We start from the raw sequence: 26484 nt of genomic DNA on the forward strand, positions 1-26484 counted from the left end.
TCCTAGTAAAAGAATTTGAATCTATTGAAAGCAAGATTTGCTGAATCACTAAGGAGGATCATACTGGTCCAATATAGTATGATACTACTATGTACTATAGTGATCTAAGGCATATTATAACTAAAAATAGGGAGAGGGAAGGAGAGAAGAGGGAGGAGCCAGAGAGAGGAAGAGAGAAAGGGAGGGGTAGGCCGTAGGCATATCTCCAACTTCCGATCTTTGAGTCTTGATACCCATCATTGTCATCTCAAATGGTGGCAACATGGTGGCAAGAAAGAGAGAAAGGTAAAGGCAGCAGTTTTGAGATTGAATTGGTTGCAAGAAATAGTCATCATCATCGTCAATGGCAATGGCGACAAAAATCACGACTCGTAAGAGAGGAGAGGAGAGGAGTTACATCTTATGAGATAGAAGAAGGATTGGGAGACAGGATAGAGATGAGAGTTTTGTAATGCATGAACCCAATTCGAATAAATCAAACTACTTGAAACTGAACAGACTAAATAGTTAAGCACAATTTAAACCATTTTAATGTGGGATCGAATCAGATGGTCAATTCATCTCACTTCTTGGATGGTTCAATTCATAACAGTTTCGCAGTCATTGATAAAAAGAATTGGACTATTAACACCATGGCTCATCTAATTGAAATCAATTAGTTCAATTGTAACCTCGCGTCCATGAATTTATTCTAATAAATTTTAATATGTAAATTAAAACTTGAAATCTTGTGTAGGAGGCTATTGCCATGCATCTTAATGTCTCGCACCACTATGTAATGGATATGCCTTAATCTTAGCTTCATAGAGAAAGAGAGAAAAGCAAGAGTAATGCAATCAAATATTATAAACAAGAACAACCTAAATTAGATTGGAGGACTATATCCATTTTCATAGCATATCAGCTTGGATCCGCTATGGTCTATGGTTGGAAGGGTAGTCATGTTCTAAATCATAGGTCATTAAAGGGCTATACGTTAGCTCTCAATTGAGCGGTCTCATTCATGCTTTGAAAGAAAGCAGAAAGGATCACTATTTTGCAAAACATAGATAATGATCCATTTATCATTGTCCGCTCTATTATATATGGACAACCTGTGATTTAATAAAAGCCTCAAGTTCAACCCCTAATGGGAAGACTTTTGATGCAGAAGGTCAAGTAAGACGGAGGATGGATCTTTCGCACGAAAGAAGGATTCACCTTCCTTCGTGCTAATCCACCATTAGATCTTGCAATAGGCACCCTGAGATCTATGTAGAAAGAAGTTTGGGATGCTTTGGGATCTGTGCAAGCATCAATTCAATAGCAGATGACGTCAATGAAGATCATCATTTTTCCGTGCGAAAGATATAACCCGAACTTGGTCAAGCAATCAATTTTATCTTGCTTTTCTTTTCATTCTTAGATTTAACCCTCCGAGGCTCCCAAGGAGCTTCATCAACTTTTTGGACCCAACTTTTGGATGGATAGGGTTTCTTCGTCATTGTGTATACCGAGGCAATGGTTCTTGTGAAGCTGGATAGAGAGTTGTATTTTTCTCATGAACCTTCTAGCCTTTCAACATCTACTGTATAGATCTCAAAACGTTCCCAACTCTATCATTCATATATCTGCATAGATTTTAAAGCAATCAATGGATGGTGCAACAATGGATTCATATGAAGAATGATTAATCTTTTTTTTTTGTGCCAAAGATACAACCCAGTTCCTATGAAGCCAGCACGCAGAGCTTCTCACTTTTACCAGGCAATGCATAGGACGGCAAAGAACATAAATCGTCTTTACTCGATCACGTCTGTTTTTTTTTTTCCTCAGAAAGGACTCAAAGGAGACTCCGGTTGGAGGGGACCCCAGAAAAAGTCGGCAACGGCGTACCGACTTTAGTGCCCGTTCGAGGGAGTACGCCGCTTTCAGAATTAGCCGTCTGATTAGCCCCGAACATCTTCTCTTCCGTTTATGAGGCCCATATTTTTTTTTGTGGGGCGCACAGAATTAATAAAGCCCATTTTTATTCCCCGTCCCAACCTATAAAACCGAAAAGGAGACAGCGCCGTCGGCGCACACCCGAAAGAAAGAAAGGCGGCCGCGCCCAAACAAACACACCCCTTCTATCCTCACGAAGCCCTCGTCTCTCTGTCTTCTTCCCTCTCCGATTACTCTCGAGTTAGATCTTGATCTCCTCCTCGAACCCCACCATGCATCGGCTCATTTGTTGCGGAGAAATTAGGGCTGGAGCTCGGCGATTGGCCTCGAATTGCTTCTCTCCTTCCTCTAGCTTTACGTATGTTCTTTTTCCGGATCGCTTCGAATCTTGAAACAATAACTGGGTCTCGGATGTTCTTGAAGAAGTTAGGGTTTATGATCGTTAAATATATGGAAGTAATTCGACTCAGATTTATGCATCTACGCCGCATTTTCTTGGAACTTAGCGTGCCTAGGTATAGGCTCAACTTTCGGAGGTTTTCGGAACAGAAGCTTGAAGAGCTGCTTTTAAGCGATTAATATCGTGAATTTTTTACTTTTCTTTTATTGATGTAGTTACAGCGAGCATTAGGTAAATCGGTATTTTTTGTGTGCAAATCGTCTTTTTTTTGTGTGCGTGTGCTTGTGCGCTCGCGTTTGTGTGTGCGTGTGTGATTCTTGTTTCTAGCTGTTGTTCGTTATTTGGATTGTTTGGAATGTGGAAACGACACTAGGGTTTTGGATGTTCTTGAAAACTATCGGGTTTTAGGATCTTTAAGTTTTTGCTATACATGCAATTGCTTCGATTCAGATTGATGCCTCTATGTTGTAATTTCTTGCACCCATTGTGCCTATATTTGGTTTGAACCTTCGATGGTTTTAGGCATAGAAACTTGTAGAGTGGCTTTGAATCGATTCCTTTTTTAATCTTTTACTTTTCTTGAAATCGGGCAGAATTAGATAAGTTGGTAATGGTTCTATCTGTTCTTCCTAATTGGATGAGTCACTTCTCGGTATAACTCATTATCATTTTTGAACCAGTTAAACATTATTGTGTTCTGGATGTTCCTGCAGAACTTTTTGGGCTACCGATAGTCATTCTTTTTTAATGCTTTGACGCCTATGCTTCTGTGCTGTAGTTTTAAATAGTACCATGGCTAGGTTTAGTTTGTTTGGAGGCTTTTGTTCAAATCAATTCTCTTTGTGAACCTTCTAATTTCTTGGAATTTGTTGGAATCAGTTGGTTTGAAAAGATTGATTTCTGGTTTTATGCTAAATATTGAATATGATCCACAGGTTCTTGATTTCTTTATGTTTCTCAAATTCATTATATTGCAATGTATTCCTTTTTCCTTTTTCGCCATCTGCTGTGATATGTAAGTTACTGGCTTGCAATCATTCTATGGTCAAACAATCAATAATCATGGTTTCCAATAGTTATCATTGTATATTATTGACTTAGAGTTTTTAAGGATGAATTCTAGCTATGTGTTTTGATTTTGTTGATTGTGCCACACAAACAAATTTAATTAGTTAAAAGGTTTACAGCATTAGCACTTGCTTTTCTTTCCTGTATTTGTAAATGTGGGATTGTTTTGAACCAAATAAATAATGATAATTATTTGCTTCTGTCCTTATATTTACATGATGCCAAGGTATCCAGGAAGTGTGTGATAACTGATTTGTTCTGCAAAACCTCAAGTCTTCTCAGAAGATTTACTGAAAGATGATTGGTTTATATTTGATCTTATTGAATTTGAATCAAAAAGATGATTTAATTGGCTGGGATCAAAAATTGGCTTTCAGAAAGTGGTTCGTGTCACTGATAGCTAGTAATTCCGTTCCATATAGTTTTTTTTTTGGTGAAAACGGCATTTTAAATTACTCTAACGTGAGTACATCCAGCCAAGTCATAAGAAAGTAAAGAGTACAAGGGAGTGGAAATGTCTGCTGCAGACGTCTAAAGAAACTCCCCAGAATGCCAAGCTACAAAGGAGGTAGCCTAGTCTGCAGCCCTGTTTGCCTCTCGGAACACATGTACAATTTGAAAATCGCATATCTCCTGAACCAACCTTCTGATATCCCGGATGAGTGGGTGACCGTCCCTATACCTGTTCACGCCCCGAATCCAATCAAGCACCATGGAAGAATCCCCCTTAAGATGCACTTGCTCAGCACGAAGAACCTACCTCGCATAAGATAACTCCTCCCAGGCCGTCCGAAGCTCCGCCCCAACAACCGTGAGGCCTGGCGTGCGACGTCCACTTGCTGCGACCAACCTGCCCAGATAGTCTCTGATCACAAAAACCTCCATATAGTTTATTGGTACATGATATGGATACCATAAGTTCAATTTTGAACCTAATGATGCAATTTCTTCTTATTTGGCAATTATTTTGTAACCTTCTATTTAACTTATAGTATTGTTTTTTATAGTTGGCATATTTGATGAATGTCTCTTCTGCTTGTACACAAGTCTATCGGCTGTAATGCATGTTTGTATGCGCTAAATAAAGATTTAATTATTTATATGATTGTTTCATGTAAATTTAATACTTCTTAATTTCATGAATCTAGGAGTTTTGTATTTGTGCATTGTTTCTAACTCCGTTACAATCTCAATGTTCAGTAGATCCTTACACTCACCACCTTTTGCTACAATTGCTGTGGAAGAAATTTCAGGCTCTCATCCTGCAGAAGTACATAATTTGGGTACATTTCACTTCAGATGTCTGATTGCACACATTGTTCTGCATCTGTAAATGCTTGTGGTATTTGTTTTCCATGTATGCCATATGCACATATGTGAACCTTGTAGAAAACCAGATCTGTCTAGTTAATGGAAAGCGTGTATTTAATCATGCAACCTAATCTGTTCAAGCAAGGGCTTGTTATAATCATTATATCATGATGATTAGATGACTGGATTTTATAGATTAGCATCTTATAATATATTTTTTCGTAAAACATTGTCTGTATAAATCTTGAAGGGTTCTGAGGTTTCTAGCTTCTTTTAATGGATTATATTTTCTGTCAACATCATCAAGTTCTTCTCACATGAATACATTTATTAGCTTAAAGAGTACATAAATTGAGTGGTTAGAATTATTTACTTGAACTGCTCTTAGAAAATGGACTGCTAAAAGAAGATATAAATGGAGAAGTTCCTATTCTATAAAATGCATGTGCTCATGCTTTTAGTTAGAGTATAGCAAGAATAATTGCTTCACTAGCAAGGACAAGCAATGATTTTTTCATTAATATGAGATGGCATGCAGAGATTTTTATTCAAATTGAGTATTTTAAAGCTTAAATTCTACTTTTAGTGACTCAAAATGATAGGGAAGAGGCATGTTGGTTTATTGTTATGCTTTACTTGAGAAAAGAACATAAGATTGTAATGGGATGGGGAAGGCTTGTTTGTTTATTGTTATGTCATCATCATATGAGGAAGAACAGACAAACTGTAATGTGGTGTTTTGTATTATAGGAGTCTGCAAATATTTTTCTTCTGATTTGGACTTTCACTTAATCATGTACCCTGATCATAATAACCTCATATTTTGTTCTTGCGCACAGAAAGCTATAGACTTACTGGCTTGTAAAGGCCATTATGATGTTAAATATAGATTAATAATACTATAGTTACAGAGGGAAAGTTATGCCGTATTAGTACTTGAGCCAGAGCCATATCATGATACTCTCTAGCTAGTAGAAAGATAAATAAAAAAATTATTGCATAACGGGCTCTCTTCTTCCATGTATTAAAGAGATGATTGATGGGGGTAAACACTCATTTATCTCTGTGCTATCTAACATTTTGTATGTTCTTAGAACGGAATTCTGTGGTTAGATTCATTTGCATTGTACAATTGCCTGCTTAAAACTGCTGCCCGAGAATGATGTACCAAAAGCATGTGATGATGTCTGCATTCAGTTCAGGGTGATTGGAAGGCATCAGCGAATTCGAATTGGGTGCCCGATCCACTAAATGGTGAACCATTCATTAAAGTTGCCAATGTGCAGGAAGCTGAAATTAAGGCATGTTACTTCTATGGTTCCACATTATGTTTTCTTCTCTGACCATATCAAGATAATTCAATTGCAGAGTTTGTTTTCTTACTTGATCTCCATGAATGAAAATCGGCATCATTTTTGAAGTTCCAGTTATGTATTCCCATTTGTAGTCCTCTTTGTTGATGTTAGTATTGTTCTTTGTGTTTATGATCTTAAACCTTTGAAATTTAATGGTTTCACTTGCTTTTTGCAGCCATTTGTGGAGAGCTTATCTAAGTGTCCGAAATATGGGCTTCATAACCCACTTAGAGGTCAAGAAAGGTCTGTATCTCAGTTATTAAACATATATATATATATATATATATATATATATATATATATATATATATATATATATGGTTTTTAGAGAATACATGTATATACACATATATAATTGAAGAATTTTTTGGATACATCTTTTTCAGATACTACCTTAGAAAATTTTGTTTTTACTTTTTGCCTATCCTTTGTGAGAGCTCCCAATAAGAATGATCTATTTGTGCCGTGGTCCTTTATGTCCTTTGTCTTTGGGTAACCCAGTATTCCTTTTGTAATGTTTGTAAAGATTAATCAGTTAATTCTGTCTTTCCGTTCTCCTATTCAATGCAAATCCTTCATAGACAGTAATATAAAATTTTCTTCTTCTTTTCCTTCATGCGATTGAATTAGATTTTTTTTGTTTATTAATGAGGCATGGTATTTTTTCATTGAAATGACCTTATGTTAATTTTTTAATATTAATTTTAAAAATTTATGTTAACAGTGATCCAGTTTTTATTGTCATTTGAGAAATCTGATTTCCTGTTTTGATTGTTCTTTTTATATAGTTTCTACGACTTTGTCATTCCTTTTCTGAACATTTTGTTTTTGTAGCATAAGGTCTTCAAAGGCTTTGTTATAGTCACCTCCAAGTACAAAAATCTTTAGCATCTGTTAATTGGTGTTTTGCAGTTTTCATTGTCTGTGGTAGGCGCTCACATATCCTCATCAATCTCTGCTCGTTCCTAACACCTTAGCATGTTTGTCATCTCTGCTGATATACCACCTATCTTACTTTCTGTCTTCTCTGGCAGTGAGACATGCTCATAGATACTCCCCCCCCCCCCCCCCCCCCCCCCCCCCCCTTCTCTCTCTCTCTCTCTCAATGTACGGTGCATAAACTGTTCTGGAATAGAGAGATGGGGAAAAGATTGTCTGTTTGTTTTACTTGAATACTATGGCCTTATTTTCTTAGGCTTACTAGATACAGTTTTCAATCTGAATGAAACCATATTTTGCAGATATCTTCTGTTGGGTGATGTGTCTACAAAAGCTGCTCATATGCTGGCTCAGCCAGAGGTAATGTCTTTTCCAAATAGAAAAATGCCTCCTTTCCATTATATTAGATTCAAAAGGCAGTAAAACTTCTGGATCTTCATCTGCATGTTTGAACAGATAACATGCTTTAGAGTCAAGCACAGTTTGTTTATTTACATAAACTATAGCTTTTGATTCTTGGGCATGATATTAGGTTGCGGACTTCTTTGCAAGGCTTATTCAAAGAGTTTCCCCTAAGAGTTACAAACAAGCTCTTGGTGAAGTCCATATTACCCAAAAGTTTTTGGAGAATTTCTCTGGAGATCAGGTATAAACTGACATAGAAATGTTCGGTTGCTTTCCTTATGCCTGAAAAGATCTCTTAACTCTATTACTTTAGCAGAACAAATGCATGTTCTTGATGGAATCATTTATTCATGCTATATTTTCTGATGGTCAACTTCAGGATCTATTTCCTATACACTTCAACTCTTTTTGGTTTCTACAAATGCTAGAGAAAGAAAGTTAGAAAGAGGGGAATCCTCTTGTCCAATTGTCAACAGTGATAAGAAAATTCATGGATGAAAAAGAAAAGGATAAAAAAGTAGCAAAGTTCTTTCCAAGATGCACAGGACCAGGCTATGTCATAACTCTGCAATTTCATCAGTTCTGTGGAAAAGAGAACAATGTTAGTTTTAGTCTTTATATGTAAGGCAGAGGAAAATGGTCAGAAAATAATGGGAAATATAAGCTTTCTCTATTCTGTTATTTTTTCTTGGTTAAGCATGATACCTTCAATGTATCATCCTTTCTCATGTGTCGTTCACTATGTGCGTAGCATTGAGGTTGATCCTGATAATTCTTTTCATTACTTTACTATCTTTTCTTTTTCTTTTTTTTTTCCTTTTCTGGTAGTGAACTCTGTCTTGTGTTTTGTGGTTTTGCATCTTGTATATGTTCTTTGTCAATAATAACTTCTGTTTTATCAAGTAAAGTTCAGTTGGTACTTATTTTCACCAATCATTTGATTCATTTTCCACCTTTGATCTGGCAGGTCCGCTTTCTAGCTCGGTCATTTGCAGTACCTGGCAACCATCTTGGGCAACAAAGTTACGGTTATCGCTGGCCATATGGTCCTGTAAGGCTTCTATTCAACACATGCTATTAACTATTTTCGGATTTTATGAATGCCTTCCATACCAATATGGACCTTTAAAAGTTCAGAGCTGTGTGCAGTATGGTAGCAAATTCATATCTTTTTTTTTGGATAGGTTGTGTTAAGCTATTAATTACCGATTTGTGCTTTTGGAAAATTTATATTGTTTTGTGCTCTGTGATGCTTGTGTTATCACCCATATTTTCATGGACTCTCTTCTGGGCCCCTATATGTACTATAAGAAGTTCATATTGACGTAGCAAAATACCTGCTTATGTGCACTTGCTGATGCACCTGTTACTGATTCTGTTTGTTTATACATGATAAATAAGTTTCTGTTTACTTAATTGCATTTATACTGTTAAAAACCAAAACATTCTAGAATTCATGGTTGCCAATCTGAACAGGTTGCAATAATCGCTCCATTCAATTATCCTTTGGAGATTCCCCTATTGCAACTGATGGGTGCACTATATATGGGCAATAAACCAACTCTGAAAGTTGATAGCAAGGTATGCAAGTGGAATTTATTGTATTGGAGCTTATCGATTTCATCTTAGAAATTTTGCAAATTGTTTACTAGGAAATGGCAATCAAGCTCTTGGCAGCAGAAAGCTAAACTTTATATGCAAACTAAAGGATGTTGATAGTGATTGCAGACAAAGATAGTGTCTCATATGTCTAGGATTTTGGGCTCATGCCTCTTATGTTTTCTGATAGATCTTCTTGAAGTGTATCATGGAAAGGAGGCCTTTGCATGTGTTCAAACCATTTGGCATTTTTGCCTGTCATTTATATCCTCTGATATTTGTATTGGCTGTTCAAAGACATGTTTTCTCCTTTTTTTTGAAGTAGGTAATACCACCAAATGCTTGATTGATTGATGAATTCTTGGTCTTTGTACGCACGCATGTAGGTGAGAGACACCACCATGCTGTATTCTATACTATATTTTTTTGGTACTGCATATTTTATTTTTAGTAGAAGAAGCAGACGATTGGGCCACAAGATACATGAAGCAGGCACAGTCACCACCTCAGCTCCATTGGCCAAGCTCCTGGCAGAGGGAGGCCCATAGACCGCACACCCAGCCTATCAAGGTTATGCATAGAATCCAGTCACAAAAGCACAAAGCTGAATACTTTCCATATAAAAAGAGATTAGAAGGTGGGGGCATCCCCATCTTTTCTGATATTGCATCACTAGCACTAGAGAGAGATCAGAACTTTGGCCTCCAAAGCTTGACTTTGAACACTTTCCTGGCCACATGACAGCCAATGAATCAACTGGAACATGCCTCTGCACCACCTCAAGCAAAAGTCTGGAGCATCGAAGCAGTTCAGGTGATGGATGGCCTGGGGTGGGACTACAGATGTTTTTCCTGTCCAAAGATAAATGGATACAGGTGACAGAAAATCTCAGTGGTTCTCTATAGAAAGAGAAACTTTAGGAGAGAGGAACAGGAGAAAAATTAAGTTTCATACTTAGCTGTAGTTGTAGTATTTGTGCTATGTAAAGAATTGAATGGGTCTTCTACACAACGAAAAGTAATCTGCGGTGTATAGCAAGTGCTTTCCTTTAGATCTAGCGCTGATCTAATTAATTTAAAAGTTGGTAATTCAAAGGAATAGAGAACAAGTACCAAAACTTTGGCCTATGGCTTCCCATCTGATCATCAGGTAAGCAAATCAAGAAACTTGGAAACATGTTGCATGCTTTTTTGTACCATTTGAAGAAATTAGAAAGCTTCTTCCATACTTATGCACAACCTTTATTTCAGCATAGAATCTCTAGGCAGAACTTTTTGAGTTCATTAGATACATAAGTTCTATCACAATTTATCAATATCCTATAGTATTTCTGACTTCACATTTGTTCTAATAAAACAATTTTTCCCTTTCAAATTCCTTTACATCATTGTCTATTATAATTAATTCTATTGAGTTAGAAGTTGTTGCTGACACGTAAAGGTGTTGTTACTGTAAATAGCAAACAAATTTTGTAAGTTATATGGCTCATCACCAATCCTAATCTAAATAATGTAAATTAATTTTTCTAGATCAAGTCCTTATATAAGCAATCATCATTACTTTCAAGTCTTCTTTGACAGTGTAACCTTCTATTTTCATCATGTCTTGCGACCAGTGTGCATTGACTAAATGAATCTGTTCGATGCACATTGAGCCAAGGGAGATGGTCGACATTCATGCAGTTTTCCCTAATTTTTGTTTTCGAAGTGAGGGTCACCTGAAGCTTTCATGCACCTGCCATTATATTTCTATGAATGCTGTATCCTTAAAAGAGCAAGTCAGCTCAGTGGTATTTTATTTGATACTATGTACGATAATGCTGTTAGTGGTCTCTTTTAGTTGGAAACCTTATCCTTCATAGAACCTCTCATGCTATCCAAATTTGCCAATATATATGCATTGGATCACATTATGGGTTCTTTCTCTATTTAGTTCTAGAGTTTGTAGACATAATAAAAGATAAATTCGTGATAGATTTTTTGTCACTAGATGTTTAGGAAGCTTTCCTACTATTGTGCTTTTGCTTTAGCATTTTTATGTTACAAAATCTATTTGTGTTTATCTGTTTTTTTGTTTCTGTCCGTTAAAACTCATCTTGTTGTCCACTTGCTTTCTTTTTCTTATTTTACATAAACAATTAGTAATCAGTTATGGCTGCAATAGGTAAGTATCGTGATGGAACAGATGCTTCGATTGCTTCATTATTGTGAGCTGCCTAAGGAGGATGTTGACTTCATCAACTCTGATGGTGTTACAATGAACAAGTTCATATTAGAGGTTTGGTTTGCTCAAAAGCACAGTACATATTGATTTTACAGATGTTGCAAAAGATAGTTATACATTTGAAGTTACACTTACAGTTTCTCAAGATTTCACTGCATCCTTTGCAAAATTTCTTATAGATATTTGATATCAAGGTGTCAAATGCTGGGCCAGTAGCAACACCTGGCTTAGGTCGACAGAGTGTCTATTATAATAAAATGGTACCATTATAATTTTTCAGTTTTGGGCCAGTAGCAACACCTGGCTTAGGTCGATAGAGTGTCTATTCTAATAAAATGGTACCATTATAATTTTTCAGTTTTGGGCCAGCGTTGCAGTTGTGCTGGCACCACCCACTCGCAGCAGCATTTGAAACCATTTTCATGCTTTATTATATAATTACCACAAATTTACAGTTCCTTAGGTTTTTCCATTTTATTTTAATTTATTAGCATTCTGAATGATAGACATGATTGCAAGGTCCGTTTGGCTTACAAACTTGTGCCTCAATGATAGACATGATTGCAAGGTTCGTTGAACCGGTACCGGGGCCATACAGGTCAGTGGTCGGTTCAGTATCGTACCGACATACAGTATGCAATGGTACCGGTTCCTAACCCGCACACCATTTTTTAAATATTTTTTAAGTTTGAATTAATAATAATCAATTTTTTTAATTTTTTAAAGATTTTAAGTATAATTTGATGTTTTTTGGTCCTAAATGATGCCTCTCGATGTTTTAGAGTAATACAAAATAAGTGTAATTTCTATTTCTACAATGTTCTGCGTGCTAGAAGAAGAAACATAAAATATGCTAAAATCAATTGGTGAGATACAAAATATAAAATAATACAATCAATTATATATATTTAAAGTACAATATACATACAACTATCTAAAATCTTGTCGAATGGCGATATTTCTCGTACGTATCCGGATCATTAGCATAATCAAGAGGCACATCATCCCATCTCTCTAACCAAGCAACATTATAGTCCTGTACGCTCATCCCATAAGGAATGCACTTTAGGTTATAACTAATCTTGGATCTCTCACTGAAGCTCTGGCTTTGAGAAATATCTTCTGGTTGATAATATGGCCGTGGAGGGGCCATCCGAATATGCTGACAGCTTTCTGGCCTTCAGATCCATGATCACCAAAACTGTCATTGTTGCTCTTCCTAATCTTTAAATCTGAGTGAACTAACTCTTCCTCCACACTTTCCATCGGGGCTGCAATTGCCTTTTCTTTTTTTTTATTGCGCTGAGCAGCTGCCTGTTTTTTCTTCGTGCCCCTTTCTATCTGGCTATGCTGGGAGGATGGATATCGCCCTCCTAACTGAGTCGATCCGGTAGCAAGGTGGCCTTGTCTAAGCAATTCTTGACCATATCTCTAGGAGGATGTCTTACAAGGAGTCATGTGATGACCAGCTCCCTAGTGATCCCATGTAGGGTGGCAATTTATGACCCGATTCGTCAATCCGATCCGCGAATGCTCTTTTAACCAGGTTTGGGTTTGACATAAATAGATTTAGGTCATAAATGGGTCAATTTATCTAAACCTGTTTATTAAATTGGTTGGGTTTAGGTCTAAACTTTTGACCCATTTAATCTATTTTGATCCGTTTAATAATTGGGGGTCGGATTATGACTTAAGCCGTTTAATCTGTTTAACTTATTTGAAACCTGTTTAACCTATTTTTGACCTTATTAATCTGACTCGCTTAACATGTTTAGTTTGTTTAAATCCATTTAACCCGTTAAAAACCTCTCTAACCCATTTAACCTGACTTGACATATTTAATAAATAAGTTATATGGGTTGGGTCGGATTCAGATTTAAAATTTTGACCTGTTTCATAAACAGGTCGGGTTTGGGTTGATGAATTTTTGATCCAACTTGCATCCAACTCAATCCGTATCTGACCCGACCGGACTTGATTGCCATCCCTACCCTTGTGGCTATGGTTGATCAACTGGAAGGGTGTGGAATGTTGGGATCTACCCATTGCCCTATATCTATCCTAGTCTCATTGGCTACGAAATTGGCCAGTCGTGGAAGCGATCCTATCTCATCAAGCTTTGGCTCCTGCTACTGGCCCATAAGCCATCCGATCATAGGAAAGCATTGTGGATCGGATCTGTATACTTCAGCTCCACTTCTTTCTGAATGTACTTTAACTTCAATATCAGATTATAGTGAACATATACAAGGTCGTTGAGGTGCTTCTGTGTCAGACGATTCTCCTACTTGCCATGGAGGAGGGCGAAGGTAGACCAGTACACGAGCAATCTAATTTTCAATATTCTTGGTTATTTGCTAGATGCAAGTTTCTAACAGTCTAGTAATCCTACTGCCACTCAATAATTTCGATGTACTTCTGGGCATGCGTCGAAGTTGCCTCTTTGATCTGATTCTTTTTTCTCTCCATCATATGATACAAGCCCATTTGGGGTTACCTCTCATCCACGGTTTGAAGCATTTCGTACAATGGCTTAATAGCCTTCGTTATTTTCTCGGCCCGCTACCAGAATGTCTGCCTCGTTACCAAGTCCTCCATAATGCTTTTCTCAGTGCCAGCCCTCGCAAATTTGCTTTCCTACCACTCGACATTGACAAACATCTGATGCAGACCTGCTTTTCTCTCAAGGAGGCTATCAAGTGCAATATAGTTAGTAACAAACTATCACACCTGGTCCAAAGATCTCTCTTACTGCATATCTCCTCATCAGTGATAAGATTCATATGGTTATAAATATATGTGGTGATGGTTTGGACTGTCTTCATTGTCTGCCGCATCCTACAAATTTTTACAATATCTATCAACATGTGGTCGATACAATGTGCAACACATAAAATGTGAAAATATGTGGCCGCCGCCACATCAAGATCTTCCCTGTACATGGCCTTGTGCACCTGATCGGAAGCATCAACTGACTTTTGAAAAAAAGTTTTGGTATCACAATATATCAAGAAGTTGATGTTGTCTAGTAGGATTGGTCCAACCATCACACATCACCATCCGTCCATATGTGAGCCAGTTTCTATGGTATGAGGCAATTCACTTCTCTAGCTCATCCTTATTGTTGTTAGTAAGCTTAGGCACAACCAATATATATTCGAACCCCCTTTACTTGCAAGAGTGCATCTTGGATCTGTCAATTATGTTATGGTCGGAGTCCCACTCACGGCGACCTGGTCGAATTGGGACCACAGATATCCTTCGATTCTGCAGGATCTACACCGGGACCGACAGCTTGTGTAAAGAAAATGACAGACCTATAGTGTGTTGTCTGCCGTATTCGCGAGGATGGGGTTAAAGTAGAACTAGGATCCAATAGCTCGGCCACATAATTCTTCTTATCTTTTTTAGCATGGTGTCAATTCTCTGCTGTTTCGAATCCTTGCTGGAAAAAGCATGTGGATCTAAATTATGGATGGTGGGTCTTGGTGGAATCTCTCTGGAGGACTTCTTTCTGGCCTAAGGAGGTCCTTCTAAACTCTAGATTTACTCTACTGGTCGCAGACCAAAGCCCGACTTGTAGTGTGAGGGCTCAAATCGAACTCTATGCTTGGCCACCTCATCCTGCTACCACAGATCATCCAGACTTGCTTGAATGACGTCCTGGATCCGTGCCTCATTATCTGGAGTAGACGTCTCCTCTAACTTTCTAGAGATATGAAGGTGGCTCTGCCGCTTAGCAGTCCATCTCCGTCTTCTTCTTGGCAACCATCTTCTTTGCTGCTATAAAATCAATGAAGTGCTTCTTCATCAGTTGTCGGACCACTTGTGGGCATTTTCATCACATAAACACGTTGGGATAACCATCAGTCAAGTGTTGTTTCAACTTGGTTACCCCTTATCCCTTGAATTTTGTGTTGCACCAGTTGTACCTCTAGTAGTGCGGACCCGAAAGCATTTGCTTATTATGATTCTAACCAATATCATGCTCTGGGTCCTTTTTCCTCGATGGTCCATTCCTTTAGGTTTATCAAGCACATCAGTTTATTAATTATTTAAAAATAATAAAATTTCGTTACGATGAAAAAATATGTTTTCTACTTTAGAAAATACTTCTGACTTATTTAATATATAGCACTATTTTCTCATATTTTTTGGGTTAATTATATATTTTTAATAATTTTAAATTTAAAAATATGTTTAAATATCATAAATTTAGAAAAAATATATTTTTTACTTCAGAAAATACTTCTGAATTTTGTAATGCATAGTACTAATTTTTTATATTCTTTATATTAATTATATATTTTTAATTATTTTTAAATAAAAAATAATTCTTAAATATAAATATTTAAAAAAATTAATTTGAGCTCAGATTCATGTAGAATTCTACCATGGATGCTACATATATTTTTTAAGCCTGTAGGCATGCATCAAAGGCTATCTATTTTTCAATTTTTTTTTTTAGATTTAGGCTTAGGCTACTATAAGCATGATCGGGTCAAAACCTAAATAAATGGACACCAATTTAGATCGAAACTAGCTTGCATGCCCTTAAATAGGCTTCTAATTTTATAATTATTTTTTGGATTTTATTTTTTTATTTGTAATCCAAAAATATATTTTGAATTTAAATATATATAACAAAAATTAAGGATTTTAGTGGGATTGTGTAGATCATCCATAGATCTACAATATATCATGAAATCATGCCAAAATTGAAAATTTTTACATGACCTCTTATTTTAAAATTTTTGCGATATTTTTCAGGATTAAAAAAGGAGAAATTAAAGTAAGAGAGGAAAATGTACCTTGTTTTGGGTTGAATCCTTCTTGAATCGTTGAAATCAGCGCATTTTTGGTTGGGGGGATTTGAGAAAACGGTGAAGGAAGGCTTGGAAAGTACCTTTCCATCACTTAACAAGGGGGGAGGACCGGTTTGAACTAGGGCCAACAGGCGGTTCGCACCGGTTTCGTTTCAAACCTTTTGGTTCGGAGCAGTTCGGGGGTGGGCTCTGATTTTCATAGCCGAACCGACCCGGTTCTGTATCGGTTCGACTCGGTGCAGCCTGAACAGGATGGTTCAACGGACCATGCATTATTGTCTATGTGATTATCAACTTAGCAATATTAGACTGTATTATTCTCATTTTATAGTTCAACTCTGAGGGACTCCACATGTTTCTTTGTTACATGATTATCAAAATTTTTAAAATTTCGATTTATTGATTGAATAATTTGCTTATATTCATCTTGCTTTAGTGGAAACCCGACATGTTTCTCTGATTTGGTTAAACAGGTGAAGCCAAAAATGACTCTTTTTACTGGGAGCTCCCGAGTGGCAGAAAAATTAGCTGCTGACTTAAAAGGGCGTATTAGATTGGAAGATGCTGGTTTTGATTGGAAGATCCTTGGTCCAGATGTACAAAAGGTTCGTTCAAATGATCATCTAGTCCACCCTCGTGTAATCTCTAAGTTTCCATTTGTTCACTTTACACTGACCAGGTTATATATCTCAACTTCTTTGACAGGTTGATTATGTTGCATGGGTATGCGATCAGGATGCCTATGCTTGTAGCGGTCAAAAATGCTCTGCTCAGTCAATCTTATTCATGCATGAGGTATCCTCTGTCATTTTAAAATTCTATATATGCTTCAGAAGTACAATAAAGAGATAATCTGATATACATAGCATGAAAGCTGTCAATATTTAATCTAAGCTATCAGAATTTATAGGGTAATGTGTTGAGAGGTGAAACTCTCAGTTCAGATTGATATTTTATTCTCTTTTTCCAACAAATGATGGGGAATCTCTATCCAAAGTATAGGGTGTTTGCAGTGAACTGGAAACTTCTTAGCTATACCATGTTTATTTTTTTAGTTCTCTAGAAGAAGAGGGGTTTAAAACAAAGGATTTTTCTAGCATCAAATGTGTGGGTTTGACATATATATATTTATGCATGCATGTAAAAATCTGCATATGTATACTTTATGTATGTTGATTTGCTTTTCTTAAACAATAAGAGGTAGGACCATGTTGCTATAATTGTATCTCATGTTAAATTTTTCCATAACCTGATATCCAGTTGGAATGGGATAAAATTAATTCACTGTATGAACTAATATTCTGGTACATCAGTGATAAACTTTTGCTGCTGTTGTGCAGAACTGGGTTTCAAGTGAACTAATTCCTAAAATGCAATCTCTTGCTGAGAGAAGGAAGCTGGAAGATTTAACGATTGGCCCTGTTCTTACTGTAAGTGTATTACTTTCAGTGCCAGCTTACAAACTAGTGTTTCTGCACTTAAATTATGTAATAGTAACAATTCTCTAGTATGTAAAGTACAAAAAGTTGCACCCAGGTTGGAGATCAGTTACTTATTTTTAACATCAACTTGGAGTTCAGCCATTAATCTCATGTGCGCCAAAAAAAAACTTTAAATTCCTATGTATATAACTTTTCCTTGAAGAAAAGGACAAAGCATTAAAATTTTATAAAGATATTATTTGATAAGACCCTGATTAATATAGACTAGGAAGGGGATAATATCTGAAGTCATTTTGGAAATATTCTTTCGAAGCCAGAAAATTAATGGGATCTTGTCCTGTATGTTATGTCCATGTGAGAAGCTGTAGGATTTTTTGGAAAAAAGTAATTTTAAAATAACACAGGAATCTTACAATAAAGTCACAGAGTCCTGCACCAACAACTTGTCCTCCATAAAGTACTGCCTTTTAGTGAACGGCGCAATGGGTGTTTTACATGCCATCTGTGTAAATCTTTTGTGTGAGATTTATGTTTACCCTAGCATTGCTCTCATAGAAAATGTCAAATTCTATAGAAAACAAAGATTTTATGATGCCAGAAATGATGGAGGATTAAGCAAAAGAGGGGGCTGAGATAGAGATAGAGGAGAAGCTAGTAGGATAAGGGAGATAACAAGTGGAATCCATCACTACATTCAAAAAGAACAGCACAAAAAATCCAATTATTTACTATCATTCATTCTCTATTGCATGACTTTATATCAATAATGTGATTCTTCATATCTCTTAATTAATACATCACAACATACTAAAAGACAAACAATAATTACTTTCATAAATTCTCGGACACATGCATGAACCATCATTAATAAGCTTGTAAACACTAAGAAACGCATTCCATATTTATGAACACATGATTAAAATATAATAACTACTAGCTATTCATTGCTCCTATAACTAACACTTCCCCTGCGTGGAACTCACCCTTGAGTTATTTTATCTTTTAGGCGTGGTCCCAAATTGTGTAGTTAGGAATCCACACAAATTTGCTTTGACTGCTTGATGCGATCAATCTCATTATCTTAAGTCGAATCCTCTTCCCGTGATGCATAAAGTAAAGTATTTGCTCGCACATCATGTTTTCTTGGTTTATCATAAAGCCATGGATGTCCAATCAGGATATGTGTGGTTGTCATATGTTCTATGTCATGTAAACTCAATCACGAAAAGTTCTTCTAATGGAAAAGTTGACAAAGCGTTTCTTGGTGATCATGACCTTCTCTTCAATATTGAGACTAGCTAGATGAAATGGCCAAGATCTAGGCTGGGGCTTCAATGAGTGCTTGAACCAACTCGTTGGACAATATTAAAAATGCTCTCATTATTGATGACAAGATCTTAAAGCTGCCCACCACACTTAGCATAAGAGACAAAATGCTTTTGCACCTTCAGTCATGAAAACTATGGGATGGTGATAGATAAAGTGGTCTCTTCTTCATCTCCATATATAATTCATACATCATTATCTTGAGGGGTGTTTGAATCTTCCGGCAGATCTTCAATGGAGTCTTTGCTTAAATTTACAAGTCTTTTTGGGACATGATGATGCTATGTAGCTGAACTCCTTGTATTTGAAACATGTATTAGCAGATGTCCCTTTGCTATCATCAAAATCAGTCTCATAAGTGTGATATGCTGAAGAAGATGATAATGGACATCAAGCATACATTTCTTTAACAATTTTCCTTATGATATGCTTCATGAATGAAATGATATGCTTCATGAACTATTCAAATATAACATGTCATCATGTCACGCTCGGTTTGACAACAGAGGCCGGCTTGATATCAAGCACAAAAGATTTCTCATGGTTCCATTGTTCCAGTTGGAGCAATCAAATTTCTCAGTGTAGGAGTCAACTGATTCATTTTCCTGTTGAACAAGACAGAGCTTTATATGAAGAGATTAAGGATAACATATAATAAAGAATAAGGCTTGAAGTGGTTGCTTCTTATCCTGCCATGTAGAAATGTCTCCTCTTTCAGATCATTTATTTAGCCCGTTTTGACTTTTTGAACTGAGCCGTTTGGCTAAAGAAAGTTGAATATTATGCCCATCAGTTGATGCCAAAAATGTTCAAGGCAAGGTTGGAGGAGATGCAAAAGTTTATAAGGAGATGTAAAAGTTTATAAGGAGGGTTGGGAGAATGGGATGTTACCACATTATGAGGTTGCCAAGGAGAATTCCTAAAAGGGGGGTGCAAAAGCTCGAGGAAGAGGATTGGGAGGATGGGATGTTACCACATTATGAGGTTGCCAAGGAGAATTCCTAACTTCATCAGTATGCTTGAGTGGCCCCTTGCCCTAAGCTAATCTCCTGGCTGTGGGGAATAAACAACATTGGAGGATGATGGTTGCCTGTTTGTAGAAGTTTTAGTAGTTATGAGTTCAAATAGCATCACTTTATCTGAAGTGATGATCAAATTTGTTTGCTTGTTCTTTATTTGATTGGTTACTTCTTTGAAACCTTCATCTACCCTTCTTTCTACCCTAGAAAAACACTCTTCATGTTGATGAATTAGCTCCTTGTGATTTTGAAGAAGTTTGTAGCGTTCTTTGTTGTTAAACATTATTTGTTCGTAAGTGATCAAACTGATGCTTTGATACTGACATCGAAAATGATAGAAGGTTAAGCCAAAAATGAGGAAGAGATCGAGATAGAGGAGAGGGAGATAATAAGTATATTCAAGGCAAATAGAATAATACTCAAATCCAATTCTTCACTATCATTCATTCTCTACCTCATGACTTTATATAGATAACACGTGATTCTTCATATCCCTTAATAAATACATCGCAACATTCTAAAAGACAAACAAAAATTACTGCTGCCCAAGGTGGCAACCCAATAGGGGGGGGTGAATTGGGTTTTCTAAATTTTATGATCTTAAATTTTATTTATAAACGGATATGCAATTTGGCTTATGTGAAGTGTATAAGTGCAGTGGAGACAAAATTAGTTAAGCTCTAGTTAAGCACAATTAAATCACTTTTAGAAATTAAGCTAGAGCAACTACACAATATAATAAAGAGAGTAAGCAAGAGGCACAAAATGAACACAATACAAACACAAGCATGCATAGTGGTTCGATGCACCCCAAAGCACCTACGTCCACTCCCCAAGCGTCTCCTTGGGAATTCACTATAACCCCTCGGATTACAGTTGGATTGTTTTGCCGGGTTCACAATCCAAAAACCCTTACAATTGATTTTGCGGGATCACCAATTAACCTTACGATGGTTTTATGGTCTCACCAACAAACCTATACCGTTGGTTTTACGGGCTCACCAACAACCTTACAAAGAAAAATAAATGAATTAAAGTATAAAGCTCCTTAATGAGCAAATAAAACAAATATGCACTAAGGAGAAGAAAAGAAAAATGTTATCTCTTTGAGGGCGCTTTTCTTTTCTTCGCTGATATTGCTTCACTCTTATAAAGAAGAATAAATGAATCAAAGAATAAAGCTCCTTAATGAGCAAATAAAACAAACATGCACTAAGGAGAAGAAAATAAAAATGTTATCTCTTTGAGGGCGCTTTTCTTTTCTTCGCTGATATTGCTTCACTCTTCAATGGATTGGTTGAGCTCTTGAAGGCACTTAAATTCTGCTCAAAACACTTCTTTTGGGTTTGAACTTGAAGCAATAAATTTAACTCTCTTGGTTTTTCATTTTCTCTTGAATGCACACTTAGATCCTCACCAAGATGTCTTCCTTTGATGAATAGTGGCTCTTAAATACTTCTCCAACCACCAAAGATGACTTCCTAGCCGTTGGAATGGAGAAACTATCAGTTTATATCCGTTGGGAGCTAAAAAAGTACTTCCGCAAAACTAGCCGTTATACTGTCAGTCGTGCTGCGGTCGATCCGAGCAAATCTAGGGTCGACCCGAGTTACTGTTCACAGGCTGGGGTCGGCTCAAGCTTTTATGGGGTCGGCTCCAGCTGCAGTGGGGTCGACTCAAGCTTTTCTGGGGTCGGCCCTCTCAGAAAATTCAGAGACTTATTTTCTTGACGTTTCAAGCTGGGGTCGACTCAACTTTTTCTAGGGTCGGCTCAACCTGGGGTCGTCTCCAAGTTTCTTGGGGTCGGCCCTCTCAGTGAATTCCAGAAGGCTGTTTTTCTGATGTGTGAAGCTGGGGTCGGCTCCAAGTTTCTTGAGGTCGGCTCGAGTGGGGTCGGCCTGAGTATTGTGCCTATTTTTCTGGGGTCGACCCAAGCCCTGTGCCAAGCATGCCAAAGTGTGCCAAATGTATCAGATTGTGCCAGGGTTGACTCTAATTCTTCTGGGGTCATCTCTAACTCTGATTTTCTGCATCTTAATGTTAGATTTGCACATTAAACATATAAAAGAAGTAACAACATTGCAAATCATTTGTTTCTCCTTAGGATGCTTGGCACATTAAAGTTTAAGCTCATTAAGCATGTAAATGACAGAATTAAGCTTCAATCAAAAGAACTTGACTCTAAGGTATATTAAACTCTAAATTAGTTCTTTTCTCAAGTTCTTCCAATATAATTTGTTTTTAGATGTGTTCTTGAAAGTTCTTTTAAATGTATCAAGCAAAGCGTATCAAGGATGTATCAAATCTTTCTTCCTTATTCACTTATGTACTAGATCAATTGAATTGAAAGCATTAGTATTCTCATTTGACCTCAATGGCTTTGAAAACATCAAAATCATACTAGGATCTTCAATCACTTTAATAAATTCTAGGAGAGACATGCATAAAGTATAAATGATTAGCCTAGAAACACTAAGAGACACATTTCATATTTATGAATACATAATTAAAGCATAACGACCTCTAGCTGATAAATACATTTTGACATTCTGATGATAGAATTTCATAATTCTGTTATTCCAGTATATTGGAATGTAGTTCTGGACTTTCTGCTAATAGATATGCTTTTCTAGTTCTTGTTGATGGCTTGATACCCCTACTCTTCAAGCAATTAAATGATCTTATCAGTTAATAAAATGGTTTAGCTAAATGTGATTGTCTATGTGAAGAAGTGCTAATAAATTATTTAGATAGGATACTGTTGGACACCTTGATTGACTCTATCTGTTGATGATGGTACATTTGTTTGGCACTGGTCATATACCTCCCAGTAGACACCCATAATTCATGCTCATATAAAGCTAAAATATTAGTGAAGATAGATGATATTTACACTAGAAATAATTTGGAACTATGCAAAGTTTATAGTTTGGTTAGTTTAAGTCATTGTAATTTTTGTCATATTAAGTTAAACCTATAGCTTCTTTGATAGGTGGCTTTTTATGTTACATGGTTTTAGTCCGTGGTTGGTGGTCATGCCACTTTCAATACAACTTTTGAGGAATAACTGTTTTACTGCATCTTTCACTGTGTTTCTATCCAACATTACCATTAGCATTGGTAATAGCCTAAGTTTAGCCCTTCTGTATAGTAATTTAAAAAACATTGGCAGGCATGGTAAGAAATTTCATGTTATAAATAACATATTCTGTTCTATCTTTGTCATACTGTATTCATTTGTCAATTACATCTCAGTCTGCTGATATATTTCTCTTATGATCTAGGAAATAGAACACCTGCAAGAGCAACCTTATTATATAGGTGTAATAGTTTTTATTTTATTTTATTGCTACACCTTAACTTGGACATAGCACAAAAAATGGAGGCTGTGTCCCTGTTCCGCTACCCTCCAGGCTCCACCATTTCAACCTTGAAATAGATGGAACAAGTAAAATCGCCACCCGTTTTATGTGTTTTTCTTTTAAACGCTATGCTAAACAATGGGGCATACACATCACTCTAGTTTATCAGTATCAACTAGTCCTACTATACCCATGGATCTAAGCTTGACCACTCTTACGCACAACATCACAGTTTTCACATGTGCCCATTTTCTAATCTTTACTCATGAAAATGTATCTTTAACACTATAGCCCTTATACTTCTCCTTGACAGTGACAGTCAGCATTATATGTCAAGAAAGAAAATTTGCTGCAACTGAAAACTCTATCGAATTTTATGTTAGAGTTCATGATCGTTTTGTTTAATTTTGGGAATAGTTTTTCGTGTGTGCATGGTGCCCCAAACTGATAATGCATATTCCATGACTGTTGAATTGAACATGATCTTCCCAAAGCTGTACAGTTCGTCCAAGTGATGAATTTCAAAGTACCCTTCTTTTTTTTTTTGCCACAGGTTACAACAGAGAGCATGCTGGAACACATTGACAAGTTGCTTGGTATTCCAGGATCAAAACTACTTTTTGGTGGTGAAGCCTTGGAGAATCATTCTATTCCAAAAATATATGGTGCTTTAAAACCGACAGCCCTATTTATTCCCTTAACAGAAATGCTTAAGAGCAACAATTTTGATCTTGTCACAAAAGAAATTTTCGGCCCATTCCAGGTACTAATATAAAGCTATGGAAGTCTACGCTTGTTGTTAAGTAAAGTTATTTTCTTATTTGTAAATTACAATATTTAGATATCCACATCAATCATCCACATTCAAAAGTAATTTTCGGTCCATTCCAGGTGCTAATATAAAGCTATGGAAGTCTACGCTTGTTTTTTAAGTAAAGTTATTTTCTTATTTGTATATTACAATATCTAGATATCCACATCAATCATCCACATTCATCATGCTATCTAACTGTTCAGAGGCAAGATCCTAGCAAGTAGCTTTGACATCAGTAATTTTTGCGCATTGAATACGCATAAGCAGTATATATGTGGAAGAATTTTGAAATTCTCATCCAAGATGTTTGTTGTAGTAATCAATATTTTGGAATCGGTACCTAGTAGGCTTCTGACAGAATCTACATGATGTAAGACAGCTAATTTTTTAAGTTCCAAGATATTCTATTCGTGAGTGAAAGATATATCTAGAGGAAGAAAAGGACCAGGAAGTTGTTTCGCTGCTGCTGTAAACGATTGGTGATTATTGGAATTGGGAAAAAATTGTTTCCTGTGGTACTCTTTCAATCTGGTTTTATTGATAATAAGATGCACTGTATGAATATTCTGGAACTTCGTATGTGAAAAGATATGCATGATTTGGTTACCAGTATAATTTGAAAATAATGCATGGTGTCATAGTTTTCTTTTTTCTTCCCTGCTCTTTGCTGCCTTCCAATGGAATTTGTTTGCTCGTATGTGGGCACAGATTGTTACAGATTACAAACAGGATCAGCTCATGATGGTGTTGGATGCTTGTGAGAGGATGCATTCACATTTGACAGCTGCGGTGGTTTCAAATGATCCATTATTCTTGCAGGCAAGATTTACGACAACCTAAATATTAGCTTTCAGGGAACTAGACACATTGATGCCTTTAACTGTGTGAAAGTTCTCAGAGGTCTCTGGTCACCCTCTTCTGATATTCTGGAATTTTATGTATGTGAACTAATCTGAAATTCATAGAATCTAAAGAAATTATCTAATTACCTTCTAACTGTTGGGCTTTTAGTTTGTATTTTGATCCCTTATTACTGAAGAAGAACAAGAAATATTTATCAGTTTCTTGATTTTTTTTTGAAGAAATCTAAAACGTTAATTGGGAAATGTTCCCCTCAAAAAAAAAAGGAGACAATAAAGCTTTCAATTGTAGCTGCACATTAGATTTGCAATATCCGTTGCAAAATTTTTTGACTGACTAATAGTATTCATTCTATTCAAAATCTGATCATAACTAAGAAGCCTCATCCCACCAATGTGGTAATGTTTGGATACTCTTTACCAGCACTTTGTATAAGTTCTTCTAGGAGTTCGTCCTCTAAAACTTGCATTTGACTTAGTTCTGGTCTTTTCAATGCCCATCAGCACATGATCTCGTTTTGCTGAAGTCTGTTCTTCCCTACTCTTTTCTATTGTTAAGTTATTTCTTGAGAAAATTGAAAACATGTACAACATGAGGTAAATATTTGTTGTAAAAGGAATGTGTTACGGTGTTAGTTGAGAATTGTTTCAGAACAAAATAGCTGGGCTCAGTACATGGGTCTCAAATCATGACATAAATTGAGCTGCAACGTTTCAGCTCTTGTTAAAGATTTATCCATGATAATAGACCAGTTGCATGAGAAAAGAAGTCCACGCCTTTTTCCTCCATAACTATTAAATCACTTAATGAATTTTGATGGTTGACCATTATTTTTGTTAAAAAATTGCTAAACTTCTCTTTGCAGGAAGTTCTTGGGAAGTCTGTTAATGGAACTACATATGCTGGAATTAGGGCGAGGACAACAGGGGCTCCACAGAACCACTGGTTAGTAAAACACCTTATGAACTTATGTTTGATTTACCTACCTTTCATGAAGCATGAAGAGTGAACTGCAAATGATTCACAGGTTTGGACCAGCTGGTGATCCTAGGTGTGCAGGAATTGGAACTCCGGAAGCTATTAAACTTGTTTGGTCTTGCCATAGGGAAATTATATATGATATTGGGCCCTTGCCGCAGCATTGGGAAATTCCATCAGCTACATAAATTAATGAGATCAAGGTCACCGTGTGTGTGTGAGAGAGAGAAGGGGGGGGGGGGGGGGGGGGGGGGGTGAGAATCTTTGATCTTTGTGGTAAAAGAATAAAAAGGCCTTTTTACAAGGTTTCACCGAGTATAAATTAACATGCAAAGCAATTTCTGTCTATGGAATTGAAGAAAATGTAGTGATGGTCTGAAGTGCAAATATTTACCTATTTCTGTGTACAATGTTCATTAGAGCAATAGTGCATATTAATTAGTATTCCTTGATGGAGTCATTGGTCACTTAACCTGTACCATAATACACCTCATATGATGCATGTGGTGTATACGAACAACATACCTGACAGAGCTTCGCCCAGGTATTTTGGAGTTTGAATTCCACAGAACAGATTATATATGGTTGGTTGAACCAACGACCTCCACAGAGAAGCAATGTAGGAACTACTTG

The 26484-nt window shown here is 36.6% G+C and overlaps 1 protein-coding gene across 4 annotated transcripts; it reads left to right on the forward strand.

Moving 5' to 3' along the window:
• Positions 1-1978: 1978 nt before the first annotated feature.
• ALDH12A1 (aldehyde dehydrogenase 12A1) lies at positions 1979-26298 on the forward strand. 4 transcript variants are annotated; one of them, XM_088710838.2, is made up of 17 exons: positions 2056-2281; positions 4592-4674; positions 5900-6003; positions 6071-6128; positions 6233-6300; positions 7299-7356; positions 7529-7642; positions 8369-8452; positions 8878-8982; positions 11164-11277; positions 16523-16654; positions 16755-16844; positions 17390-17479; positions 23752-23961; positions 24721-24831; positions 25739-25818; positions 25901-26298. In XM_088710838.2, the coding sequence occupies exons 4-17, from the start codon at positions 6099-6101 to the stop codon at positions 26037-26039; spliced, it is 1425 nt and encodes a 474-aa protein (XP_088566964.2). In that variant the 5' UTR covers positions 2056-2281; positions 4592-4674; positions 5900-6003; positions 6071-6098; the 3' UTR covers positions 26040-26298. The 4 variants fall into 4 exon arrangements, with proteins under 4 accessions (XP_038977489.3, XP_038977490.3, XP_088566964.2 ...); XM_088710845.2 differs by having other exon boundaries at positions 2059-2281; positions 4595-4674; XM_039121561.3 differs by lacking the exon at positions 6071-6128 and having other exon boundaries at positions 1979-2281.
• The last annotated feature ends 186 nt before the right edge of the window (positions 26299-26484 follow it).

The sequence above is a fragment of the Phoenix dactylifera genome, chromosome 1 (genome assembly GCF_051530095.1).
Source record: "Phoenix dactylifera cultivar Ajwa chromosome 1, Ajwa_hap1_PhDact_Kaust_v1.1, whole genome shotgun sequence".
In the NCBI taxonomy this organism is placed as follows: Eukaryota; Viridiplantae; Streptophyta; class Magnoliopsida; order Arecales; family Arecaceae; genus Phoenix; species Phoenix dactylifera.